At 43.3% G+C, this 14,133-nt stretch overlaps 2 protein-coding genes across 2 annotated transcripts in view; both read left to right on the plus strand.

Annotated features, from left to right (window-relative positions):
- Nucleotides 1-14,133, plus strand: part of LOC143422091 (uncharacterized) — a 442,059-nt gene that overhangs the window by 231,842 nt on the left and 196,084 nt on the right. The window lies entirely within an intron of this gene.
- The window catches only part of LOC143422190 (uncharacterized), a 137,797-nt gene that overhangs the window by 113,822 nt on the left and 9,842 nt on the right, over nt 1-14,133 (plus strand). Inside the window, exons 19-20 of the mRNA XM_076892655.1 lie at nt 1,645-1,719; nt 1,810-1,996. Of these exons, the coding sequence (XP_076748770.1) occupies nt 1,645-1,719; nt 1,810-1,996 (262 nt within the window). The remainder of the gene's footprint in view (nt 1-1,644; nt 1,720-1,809; nt 1,997-14,133) is intronic.

Genomic DNA, 14,133 nt, shown 5'->3' on the forward strand with positions numbered 1-14,133 from the left:
ACAACGGGTTAAACATTCTTCTTGACATTATGCTTTTAGTTTACGTATCAAACTCACAAAACTGTAACGTTTCGCGTCGAATTGGAAATTTCAGCTCTCGCAGATGTCAACGTGTCTCGTTTTCGAAAAAATTCCCAAACATACGTGGCAAGAGGCGAGCCATCCACATTTAAATTGGTCATCGTCGCATAATTCAACGATGACTATGTACGAAATTCGTGGCAGGAACCGACGCGTTGCCATCGTCCTTCGCAGAAGGGCGGAAGAAAAATTCCGGAATCCACGCGGGGGTGGTGTTGCATGCTCGATGGTGTTCTTCGTCCGGGAAAATTTCAAAACGCTCCCTACGTTTACTTAGTTTATCACGCGATTTACGAGAGAGGATTTTCTAGTCGGGCTGACAGACAACTTTATAGCCGTTGCGCGAGTTTTCCACGCCGGAGAAGCGATAGCTTCTTGTAATGGAAATAGCTGTTCCCGGTTGTAAAGACGAGGTAAACACGATAACCCGTGAAATTTGTGCCGTTTTTCTTTTTCCACCCGTTGTTGTTGTATATTTTTCTCTTTTTTTTTTGTCGGTTTCTGTTTCCTTTTTATATCGTGTTTACATGAAGACCGTGTAGAGAATGAATCCGATAGATATCGTGGAAATTTATATTTTCTGTAAAATTTAAATTGCAAATAGGGGTAGAAACAGTGCACGCGATACGTAGAGAAATATAAAAAATACTGTGCATTAAAATATTTGTACAACACGGATATTATAATTTTAGTCGGTTCTACTGTTTTATTTCATCTGATAGACGTCCATTTAGAAAAATGAAATTTACTGTTATCGTCGAACACTTGCCGGTATCGTGGGTGGCAGTAAATATGATTCGCGATTTAATCGATCAACATCGGCGAGATCGTTTTATTAATGCAACAGCATCCCCGTTAATTGGAAATCAATTAACCTACTTGTCGATTATTCGAATAGCTATTAATTAAACTTCCGATCATCTGCATGCATAATGACCACGCCGTTATTGGCATAATTGGCGTATCATCGATTTGGTAAATCGCGTTAATCCTTTCGACGCTCGATGACGTTAATTAGCGTGGGGTTTGTCCATTAACTGGCATCCCTTTTCTTGCGTAGTTGCAACCCCTTTTCTTTCTCTCTGCGAACAATTTTTAATTACTCTAAATAAAACTAGATACTCTTAACACACGCGCTCACGTTCTGAACTACAATACGATTGCACGACTGCTTTCATTATTAACTGACTAATCTAATATTACAGTATTTATTTTTCTAATTCACTAACCAGAGTACAGATCGGTTATCTATCGCACAGCTTCTTTCTTTTTAATTTTTCAATAATTACTAGGAAATTATTAAAAACCACTTTCAAAGGGCATCGCACGAACTATTAAAACGTCACGATCGAGTCCCACGCGAATTGGCAAAATCCACTTTACAAATCTACTCGCTCGTAGAGGGATGAAATAACAGTTTCGACTAACGAAAATCAGAGAAGCCATTTTGTAGCCACGAGTAGCTTCCCTAATCCGATCGAGGCTCTGAAACAAAGTTCGCTGGAGCGGTGCGATCGGTGGTACCAGTCTAAACCGGACACTTACGCTTGTTCCACCATTTAGCCGCGGTACTACAGAAGAAGGATGTTGATGTGTCCCGGGAGGCCGCCGCAGCCGATACCGTCCACCATTTACGGGGTGAGTGGACGCCAGCTGTTGGTCGCGCGTGTCCCCGCCGGGGTGGCTCGCGAGAAAACACGACCCCCTCAATTCCAATTCGATTTTCAGTGGCAGATACCGAGCGGATGCTACCTGAGGTACACGAGGATCTTCTCCGGGGCGTACGCTGTACAGAACTATCGGGGGCAGAGGCAGAACGGCTATCAAGATCCGAGGGCGCCTTATCACGAAGTTCATCCCATTCACGGGGGCCAAGGTCGAGCCCAACTGTCTGCCTCGTATCCACGCGGTGACTGTAAGTTTCTGCACGTTTCACATCCTCGCGTCTGGAACGCGGACCCGTTTAGAATTGGCCCGGCGAACTCGACAGTACCGCATCGAAATGCACGATAACGGTTCACCCCGCGAAATAATTAATGGCAGATGTCTCGTGTTTATCGTTATACTCCCTCGTATGCTGAGACTCTCTTCGTGTCTCGAGAGAGCGTTCTAACTTGTGAGCGTCCTTTTTATTTTCAATTTGCAGTATTTGAAAATGGAAGTTGAGTCGAGTTCGCGAGCTTTCCTTTTCTGTTCGCAGCGTATCTATGTTTAGTGTTCTTCAAGATGGAAATTTAGCGTTAAATCTTTGTTGCATGTGGTTGGGTTATTCGTTACAGCCTGAGAATCTGTGTTTTTATTAGATAACATTTGTATCTGTACATTTTATGGCATCGAAGTTATGCTTACAATATCTGTACCGATGAATTAATTGGTGATAAAACATCTGCACAGATGAACTAGCAGCTGGTTTTAACTATTAGGGAACGGTAGGCAATCAATTTCGAAACGCGTACAGTTACATCGAATTCTAATATGATAAACTCGATTCTAACTGCATCGCAGGCACGCTAGAAAAATTCCACGGCTGTTAAAATATATAAATCGTAACCACTGAACATCACGCGTGCTCGCGAATTCGTGCGGAAGAAATTTTACAATCAAAACAGCGATGGGATATTCGAGAGGAACAATCGGCCATAGAATTTCAGTTCCGTTGATTCGTATCGCAACATTCCAGTATAAAACCATCGATAAGCATCAACTGCGAGCCTGCGCGATCGTTCTACAAAAAACCGTGAGCGAAACTTATTTATTCCACGAAACGATCAAAATATTGTAATATTCCCGATAAAATTGGTTCTCCGATCGAGAAATCGGCAATTTATATTTTTACCAAATCTGTTTTCCATCGGGAAAGAAGATCGAAAAATATGAAATTGGATAACATTTTTCATACTCGTACGAGCGCCGGTCCGCGCGAGGAAAAACACGAATTGAGTTTTAAAGGGGGACTTCCAAAGGAATTCCTCCGACTGTTGGCGCAGAAATATTTTAATGCGATGGCGGGAACAAAGCGGTGGACGCGACGACGCCATTTGCGGTCGTCCCAGTGCAGGATCGCAGAAAAATTAGTATCGTTTCCGAGCTGCGCGACAAAGTGGCGATTCCTACGAGCCTTAAGGGACCGATTGTGGCCTCCGTAAACAAATCGTGTTCTTCATACGACAACCAACGAGAAATACCGCGTGCGACACCGAATTAAACTGGTCGAAAGCAAATGTAGAAAAATGTAGGAAGACAAGCGTTCATTCAGACTTAACTTTCTTAATACTTACTCATTAATTACGAAGAAATAACGCAATTAAAATCTGTATCACTGCAGATGTCCCAAGGTATAACTGATCTTCGTATCTTTCTTCCCTCTCGATCGATTTGACCCAAATTTAGTTACAAATGAGTACATCATCCGATGGAACTCTGTTGAAATTAAACTCCCTCACTTTTAAGTGCTTCAAGAACCATCGTGCTGACAGACGAACGAACACTAACGAGCGTTTTTATAAAATAGTCAAGTGGTACGCGAACTATTTTCCACGAAGTAGATTATACATTATAAAGATGTAAAACATGAGTAGAAATTGACTTCAGTCTATAATAACTTGCACTTAATTTCCCATACTTTGTACGTTCTTACGTAGTACGATAACAATTGCTAATTATACCTGATATCACTGGTATTATTCTATCACTCTACTATACCGTACTAGTAAACTATGAAGGAATGTCCATACAGTGAATCAACTATAGGCGTCTATCTAATCGCGATCCAGGTATGGCAGCAATCGCTATTGCACATAGCTGAAATGCCAAGCTCGCGACATTGATCGCGTGGCGTCTTATCTGAAAAAGGGATCCGCTTCGTTCGGGTCAATTAAGCTATTCTTATACAACTTGACGAACGCTCGCGATATCGACCTGTTGCACTCTTTGCGATCCGCTCGCAATATCGCCGAGAAAGCCTAAAGGTGAACGGTTCGTAAACGTTCCCGGCGTTAATAAAGTAAGCTACCGTACAATCCTTACACGGATATGACGGCAGAGAGATCTCTTTTACTTGCAAACGTGTCGCCAAAGGAATACAGGTCATAAAGTAATGGTCTCGTTGGAATTTCAAATGAAACATCGTTCGATACGTCGCGAGTACTCTCGATACCTTCGACGCTGATAGGCTCGACAGGCGATTGACAGCTTCTTCCCTCTGTTTCAACGGTGGACGATGTTCTAATTACGCGATAATACGATACGAAGCGAAATATTGTAATAGAAGTAACAATTATTTAATCAGGATAAAATTAAAATTCTTCGTATGGTTCCCTAATGGTACCTTTCGTTCTGTATTAATTCGACTTTCAAAGATTAACTCAGACATCTCGTTTTTTGACAAACGGTTAACTATCGTTTCCCCCCTCCCCTTCTCCCTTCGCCTCGTTTATTTGTCTTCTTATCGCGGCGCATTTAAAACAGTTTCAGAGCCTTCATTTCTTCGAGACCCGAGCCACTCGAGGGGAAACAATTTTTCTCGTTTTTATAGGGTTTCCAGATAGTCGACGATTTCCAGCTCTGCCACTTTCCTCTTAAATTCTTCCTCCGTTCGTGTACCATCTTGGCCCAGTTCGGGGGTTGAAAAATGCAGATAGCCGGAGCGTACTCGTGGGACGAGCCCGCTCGACGGTGCAACGATGCAACGATGCGTTGTTTTCCACGGTGCCCTCGCCTTACGATCCTCGATCTTCGGGAAATCATCCGTCTATGACGATCCTCTCCGCTGTTTTCATCGATCCAGTTCCGATTCAGCGATATTTCTCTCTTACTTTCTGATATTGCTCGTCGGCGGAATATTTATGACGTTTTAACCCGTCCCTTTTTTTTTTTGTTTCATCTTCGATTCAGTGTAGCGATTTATCGTAGACACTTTTCCTGCCGCGAGCTTGTTTCACGCTCTTTGAAATTCACACGATACACGCGTTTACAATTAACTCGAATCAGCGTCAGTCGATATTTCAAAGCAGCATTTGAAACCACTTAGTTCTTTGATCAGTTCAATTTTTTGAAAAATTTAGATATGTTTCAAGCACGTGTTACAGCGATGCAATGTCCGTTTAGCAATCCGACGAGAGTGTTTCTCGCGAATGGTCCATCTTCGCTCGCCTCGTCGCTTAGCAAGCCGTATTTTTCCAGGTGAAAATCTGACAGAACCGCGTCGACTCGCGAGCGTGTGCACGCGTGCACAGAAAACACACCGATGGCAACGGGCCACGAAATGAAAGGGCGCGAAAGCATTGTGCGTCGAGTGGCAATGCGCTTGGCTGTCCACGTTAACGCGCGAAATCAACGGCACGGTTCCCGCGCTCGTATCGTGGCCACTTTCGTGGCGCCATTTCTGGCTTCGCCACCCCTTTCACCGCTGACTTTTCGCTTTTTCTTCAGTTACACGCCGCTCGATCGAAGAAGGTGTTCGTAGTTCCTTTAAAAACGACGGAATTCTTTGGTGAACGACGTTGGGCCAGCCGTGTGTATGGGAATGGTTGGGTTGTTGGATTTTAGGGGTGGATTTCGAAAGTGGCTCGGTTTGATTTCGCTAGCGAGAAAGTGGAAAGCATTCTGATGAACGTAAACGAATCTCGATTATTATTCTTGTGAAATTGAAACACAGAACTAACTAGTCATGGATGAATGCTTTCATTCTTTACAGTTGCACCGTATAAACTACCCCTAATAATAACAAATACTTTCGATGGATGAATTTTCTGATTAATATGTTTAAAGTTTGCAAAAAGATCTGTAGATGAATAATACTAACATTCGTGGAGACTATCTATCGAGTAAACCACGGAAGTCCATGCGAACGCACACGTTTATAGATTTCTTCGAAAACCTTGCGCGCCGTCTATTCCCTATAAAAAGAAATAGGCCCTTCAGAACTCTGTTCCGGCATCGGGGGATTGCTTGAATGTATTTTCTATTCTGCATAATGCATATGTTCCGCATACCGTATACTTTACGCTTGTTGCCTATCTTTTGCATATTTTCCGCACATGTATACATGCATCCTCGATCAATACCGGGTTACCGCTAGTTTTCCCTTGCCACCCGTTCCATTTTCCAAATCACACGGCGCAACTATGCACATAATTACGCGATAAAAACTCGAAACGAAACGCGTGCTTGAAGGAAAACAAACTTGAAACTGAAAAGCTACGTCTCTCACCGTTTCCCAGCACGAAAATCGATTAGTCGTAGGAAAGATTTCGAGATCCAAGATCCTTGATACCAGGTATCGAGTCGAAGCACGAGCTGGAGTCTCGTTAAAAGGAGAAATCACGCTCGAGGTTTCTCAACCACGTCGAGAGCGGGTGTACATGCACCCAGTTCCCATAATTTTTCACACGCTGGCGTGGCAGCGTCGACTTCTCGCCTCCGAGCGACGGATTACGTCGCGTTTCTCGTTACCGTCGCCCCGAAGGCGCGTTTTTCACCCACAGGCGTATGAATATATAATACAATCAGACTCGATCGACCTGGGGCCGTTCCCATCGAGCCTCCTAAATTTCATTTCGCGAGAGGCAACCGTTCACCCGACTCCCTGCGTGGAAATCGAGCGGGGGTGCCTCAATCTTGTCCTCTCGCGGTGTCCTCCTCGTTCCTGGCGTTCGACGCCGCTCGCAATTCGAACGGTAATTACGAATTAACGCGAGCCGCGTTAAATTGGCCCGCGGAGGTTTTGCCGGTGTCGACGCGCGACGTTTGGACGACAATTTCGTAAGTGGCCCACGGCCGAGCGAGTTCCTGGCAAATCGGATCGCGTAATTTCATCGCTGACAAATTAACCAGCACAGTTTAAAGGATTCTTCGCGCGAGAGGACTACGCGCGGCGTATTCGATTTGCGGCGAGAGTCGTGCGTGGGCGTGCATACCTTCAGGGCACCGTATTCATTTGCAAATTGTTCTACGTACGTAATGAGTGAATTGAAGTTGATTGGATGAGGATATAACGTGTGTTTGGAACGATGCGAATGTCGCGTGTTGTTATTTCATTGCTTTGGAAGGTAAATTTTAGTTTTTTAATGCGTACGCTCAGTTTTGACTTTTACTCTGTGATGGAAGCTTGAGTGAATCGTATAATTGAGAGTTATTGGTTCAATTTTAATATATTGTGAACTGATGATGGGACACAGAACAGACATAAAAATTATGATTACCTTTAGAGGTAGCGATTGTCGCAATAAATTGTTTGTAATTAGTTGTCCGTTCAAATTCCGTGGAAATGTAGTTTCAATTGAAATTAAAATTGTGAAATCAAATAATTATTTTGAAAAATAGCTTTCATTAGCAGGACAACGATAAACGGGATTAAATGAATCATGAGGGACGGAATTCTGAAACATCTACTCCGTAGAAAAGTAGAAAGGGTATTACGAGAAAATGGAGGGAAATTCAAAGGGTTAAGAGAATGAAAATTTGAAGAGCGGTGGAATGGACTTTTGACGGGCTGTAGAACAGAATTCTGACAGACTGCGCGGTAGAATTGCAAATGAACGAAAAATGATATTTTGGAGGCACGTAAAGGAAAAGTTCGGTGCAATGCAGAGACACGAAACGTTCTCCGTAGACGTTTCTACTTTAACCTCAACTTATCGTACCCCTTTTTTAATAACATAAAAGAGATGAAATATAATTTACGCGTGGACGTGTTACGATAGAAGAGTACAAGAATTATTACAATTCTCGTTAACCTTCGAACGGTTTAGATCGCACTTAAACTCGAGGAGAGAACGATGAATGCTTTTTATATCGTTAATTAATCTTCGCGTGGACCATGAAAACAGGGTTATTTCTCTTTCTGGTCCCAGAGGAAATTTTAGATCGAAAAATAATGGACAGGCTGGTGGATGAAATTTCTAACGAAAGACTGGCGAAATCAGGGCGTTCGCTTATGGCCGGAAATTTCCCTGGTGGTACGCGACAGTAAAACTTAATTCCCGCCATTATTTAATTTCGGTTATTTGAGTAACGTCGGCGAATTGAATTATTTAAATTGTTCAAATTACTTGGAAACGGCCGTGAACTGCGATACGGGGGACGGATTGGGAAAATGCGATTCATTTAAAACCGTCGCCAAGCGCGATCGTGCAAATTTGTTGGTCCGTAGCTCCGTCTATAATACATGCTTGAAAGTCAACACCACGAACCTTAATCAACGCTCTAGAGAGCTATAAAAAAAATAGCCAATCTTCATTCTCTTTTATTACAACGAAGACACCTTAGATCTCCCTGGAATAATTTTACAAAATAACGCGAGACGCGATACGAATAAAGATAAATAAAATCTTCTCTACTTGCTAACAAACGAACACAATATTTAAAGTATTTAAAATACGAAGCATCTATTATGAATTACACATCTCCATTAACTTCGATTTTCCATTAAACAGTGTGGAAACAATTTCAAAGAAAGTAAAAACGAACTCAACCCCTTTTACCCTCCCATTCACCCGAGCAAACACCAAATGTTCGTCGCTAAAATGACTCAAATCTCCTTTCCTCCGTTTCCGCCAAGAATAACAAAAGCGAAGAACCAGTCGCTGGAATATTTTCCCTCTCATTGTTAAACGCATCGCCCGTTTTAAGCTTCGTCCTTCTCGGTCGACAATCGCGGGACGCTTCGAAAGGACGACGCGAAACGAGCGAACGCGACTCCTGAAGGAGTCCGTCAGCGGGGCGGCCGTTTCCTGCGGTAATTAAAGGTCGCCAAAATTTTATTTCCGCCACGCGCGCATCGTCGGGGCCGCCACGAAATGAGCGACGAATAAACGAGAGACAGGCGACGTCTGGATAATCCTTAACCTCGTTACGGGACTGTTTCGTCGCGGTTAATGCAAGGCCGTCGGTCGCCACGGTTGCTTTTAATGAAATTGCTGGATTAACGTCGATGCTCGACGTCTTTACCGTCGCCGCGATACGCGAGGCATCCTCGCGAATGATTTATGTATATATGTGTGCTCGCGATTCACGTGTCGAGGGATGACGCCAGCCAGGGGATGGTATTTTTCACCCCGCTATTTTCCCATTTATCATTTCCGTAGTATCGGCATTTAATAACCAGTAATAACCGAGGCAATTTATTTTATACAGATTTTGTTGAACGTGATTTTTAATCGATTTTTATGCGAATTTTTAGCCTCGAATATTATTATAAAAATGGAGGCTTGATGATTGGATGTTTGTACGAAAAGAGAACACTGGACAAAAGATTTGAGGTCCTCTCGATAATGATTTGAACAGTTGGATCTTGGCGCCTTGAGATCAAGAATTTTGGAAATTCACTTTACGAAATTGTCTAGCCTCTTTGTTTGTAGTAAATTTGAAGGTTAATTTCATCCCTCAATAAAAGGAATACGCGTCTAATACTTTCACTTGCTCTACAAGTGTACTAAATTTTAACAAAACCTGTGTATAACACGAAGGTAGATTTACTTGTAAGTACACCTCGCAGGATGCTTCCTCCATCTCTTTTCTTTTTTAAACAAATCTCATTTCCAACGGGGGAGACAGTAACCCGATGAGACTTCTACATGAAACTTGTACGCATCCTATAAAAAAATAAAATTGCGCGGCAACAAATTCAATCCAGCTCGTAAATATTTCATTCGTTGTGTATTCGCGTCGCGAGGAATTCACCTGCAATGACCAAGCATCAATCGTAGCGATGTAAACATTTTATTCCATTCCGCGTGTATTAAAATAACAGGGAGCGAAACCGTAGTTTACGAATCGCTATTTTTTTTTCGTCCGCCCGTCCAATAAATTCGTCGATACAGAAACGATATATCGATCCGTCTCGTTTGCACTCGTTTGCATCTGTCCTCTTCGTTAGCCTCATTGAAGCGCGATAAATAGAAAACGGCGGACGAAACGGAATGGGGTGGCGCGTTCTGAGGGGACGAAAAGAGCTGTATCAATTCCCGGCGAGTTTGAACGTTGTCAGAGATTTAAACTTGATTGCTTCAATGGCTTGGCAACAGCCGCGTAATCAGCCGTGAAAAGTTTACGGATTCCGTCGCTTAACTATCCGACTTGGTCGTTCCGCGAACTTCTTCAGAAAGCAATTTCATCGTAGACCGGTGCCAGTGCCGTGCACAACTGCGACCAACGCGTAACACAGATCGTTAGGATCACCTTTTCACTTTCACCAGTGCAATACGATACGTTTTCGATAGAATTTTCATTTATTCGTTGCCAACGATTCGTTGTTCTTTATTTAATTAATTTATCCTGGTTAGTCGTAGGTATTTTGTACATCGAAAACGTTCGTGGAACGAGAACATTTTCATTGAAATTGAATATTCTGTGCAATTAATTAAGGAGAACCAAGCGAGGTGATAGTAGAAATTATTGCATGTCATGAGATATATCCGTTGATATAAATACCCTTTAGTAACTCCTTTTTTTTTTAATTTCTCTGTTTTTCGCAGCACAGTAATCCCAAACTTTTATCGAGAATATTTTCGTAGACGTGTATACGTATAATAGATATAAAACGTTAATTGTAGTTTCAATCGATGAACCAGTGAAAGAGAGAAATAGAAGAAACGGGAATTGAAAATAAGGGACAGAAAATACGATGGCAACGCGATGGCCTGTATGTAAAATAAAATGGATAGCAATAATATTTAAAGGGCGAATTGAGCTTCTACTCCGGCTCGATTTTTTATTCAGGCTCATAAAAATATTATTTCGCATCTCGCGATCCACAATCGGAACAGCAGTGCTGGCGGATACGGCCGTGCTTTTAAATCAAACGAATTTTTCCCCGTATGGCGCGTCCGAATAAACTTGTAAAGCATATCAAACGCGCTTAAATCCCGGGGATCGCGTTCGCGTTCATTCGACAACTAAAACGATTACATTGTAAATAAAGTAATTGAAGCTGGACATCATTAACTCGATTACCGGCAGCCGTTTGCCGAAAACATTATGCCGGTTCCTACAAATTGCGTTCCGTTCATCGAATTTCGCCAACCGTAAACTTTAATAAACAATTTCGACTGCGCGCGAGCGGCGTTTTTCCCGAAACGCGCCGGACAATGGCAATAATTGAAATGGTCCCGTCGTCGATGCCATTATTTCCCATCGTACCGTTGTCTTGTTGATCCGCGAGATCGCCAAGGTAAATTATCAACGAACGTTTATCGCGTTACAATTAAAACGTCGACTATTCGAGGACGACAGTCGAACGGAATCGTATGCAGGTATTAATGACGCTTCGTTATGTAGAACACTATAATTGCATTACTTATTATTTATTTCATTTGATATTCTATTCTATTCCCCGTAACGATGTTGCCATTAAAATACAGTTAATAATAATAATTTTCGTAGCCTTATACCTATCGATGGAAACAGTAATTAGCAACAAGTAAGATTGAACAGAGTTTTAGATTAATGTAACATATAAGATGAAATGAAACAAAATCTTAGTGAAACTGAGCAACAAATGAAATTGTTTTTAAGGAATGAGATAACAAGGTACAATATTTTGCCACGAATAAAACGACTAAAGGTATTTTCTCATCTGACGACTGGAAATATCTTTTCTCGACGAGAGTACTATTCGAAGGACCTTTGGTCTCCCTAAGGTCCCACTGCGAACGCGAATATCGACACGACGAGCAAACATGAAAGAACGTGAAATGACAAACGTGACCGACAATATTAAAATCCGTAGGAGAAGAAACAGCAATCCGTGGATTCGATATCGAATCAAACCGCCGAGACGAGCGGAATCTACTTCCTTATATAATATTAACCGTTCCTCGCACCCACTCACTGACGAAGACCAGATTTACATGCTTAGAACTACACTTTATACAGGATCGAGCGATTTTTCTGTCCATACAATCAACATTTGACAAGTATTCTTGAAAATGTGAGAAATATAAAAAACAAACCCTCTGATGAACGCTTCTAATCTTAAGCTCTGTACATTCACTTTTCAACAAAAAGCAAATAAAATGAATCATTCTCTTGCTTCGCTTCATGTGTACTCTGAGCGTATGCAAATATCCATTATCCAATTAAAATACAAACACTACACGAAATTTACTTTACCATTCTCAATATACATTTATAACATTACCAAACAAAACGCCAGCAAGATTCGTATAAAAGAAAACTTAAGGAGCACCGAATATTTCATTATTTGAACATCTGCCCAATATCTGGCGAACTGTTATCTCTCGTCGAATCCTCGAAAGCGTCGCAGAACGAAGATTAACCAAACAAAAAAAAAAAAAAAAAGAAGAAGAACGAGGAACAAAAATGTCTACCAACGCGAAACCATGAGAGAATCTAATGCGAGAGACTTCGTTTACCCATCGAACACATAGTTAGTTTCCATCGGAACGGCCGATGGAAACGTCTCCAATCAAAAGCCACTTGGAGGGTTTCCAGTTGGAGCGTTTTTCCCTCGGCGGTCGAAGACAAACGAAGGAAAAAAGCGACGAGCGGAATCCGGGGCATCAGCGATCGTTCAATTATGGAAGACGTTCCCGAGGACAGTGCGCGGGCTGCGAACGACATCGATCGGTCGAGTTTCCATCCGGCGATCGGGGTTCTAACATGAGGCGCGGGTCCTGCGGTACCGTCGCTACCGGAAATCGACCAGCCATCGAAGAACGCCACCGTTATGCTGAACGTCGTGGCGCCTGGAAAACTTGTTCTAACCTTCCAATCGATCCCTGCATTCGTCGTCGAGAGTATTTTCGCTTTGACGCTGGCCGTGTTATTGGCCCTACCGTTGCTCCTGCGTGTTCAACGCCGCTTGGTACGTGCACCCTTGGTTAGCCACCCTTTGAGGACTCCGTCGCGGAGTCGTCGTCAATTGGACCGTTGGAAATTGATGCCATTGTATACGACTGATCGTAACACTTTGCGCGATTCGTTTGCATTGTTTAATAGAGTCGCGTGTCTTGTCAGTTGAAATTAACAAGGAAGTGCACCGTGAACGAATTAACCGTGAGATCGTATCGACTCTAAAAAAAAGTTCTAAAGAACATGCGAAAGAATCAATTTCCAAGGAAATCGACTAAGGAACGAAGACGATTCCTGAAATTCCTTCTAAACAAATCGAAAAGAAATTTACTTTGTAATAACTTGTTCCATTCAGTCGTCTCTGTGAAATAACACACCGCTTGCCACAATCTTCCGCGATACACACAGAAACGCGTAATCAAATAAAAAATTGGCTTCGTTCCTTGCACCCGTCGACTCCGTCGGAGCTCTGTTCGCGTGCACGCTTGGAATACTCGATATCCAGCTGGTCTGCAAGCAGGACACCCCGATGAAACCCACCGCGAGGACCAAACCGACTCGCGGCACCAACGTACACAAACTCGACGGAAGCGAGGACCGCGTGGTGACGCATTATCCTGCCTCGACGTTCGATTCCGCCTCGAGCTCGAGCGCTGACCTCCTTCTGGAGTCAGCGCGACGAGCGATCTCGACGCCGATCCTGCAGGCGAGCGGCGACAACGTGAGAGTCCCTCGCAGGAGCTCCAACGCGCAGGCGAGCGTGCAGGAAGTTCAAGGGAAAGCTCTGAACCAGTCGTCCTCGTTCGTGGTCACCAATTCCGAGCTGCCAATCGTGGACATATCCGCGTTCGATTACGACGTTTATCGGTACAAGTTGGTGGAGGCTGCGTTGAGGAAGCAGTACGATGACTATCAGCCACCTGGAGACGTTGTATTGAACTCGATTCATCTGAACAACGACGACTCCATGGTCGCAGTACGGCTGAACGATGGGTATCATCACAGTCTGTTCAACTTCGTGGAGGAGTACTACGACGCCACGAAGGGGATGAGCAAGAGAGAGACGGAGTATCTCCATCCGTTGGATCACTTTTTGGTGAAGGGAACGCAGAAGCGGGAGACCGTCGAGAGGGAGACGGAAACGAAGCGTGTGGATGTGATCGATGCTGCTGCGCAGAATGAAAAGTCGCCGCGGATTTCGTTCTTAGATGACACCCTTGTGGGTGGCTCGACCCGGAG

This window comes from Xylocopa sonorina, chromosome 3 (assembly GCF_050948175.1).
Source record: "Xylocopa sonorina isolate GNS202 chromosome 3, iyXylSono1_principal, whole genome shotgun sequence".
Lineage (NCBI taxonomy): Eukaryota > Metazoa > Arthropoda > Insecta > Hymenoptera > Apidae > Xylocopa > Xylocopa sonorina.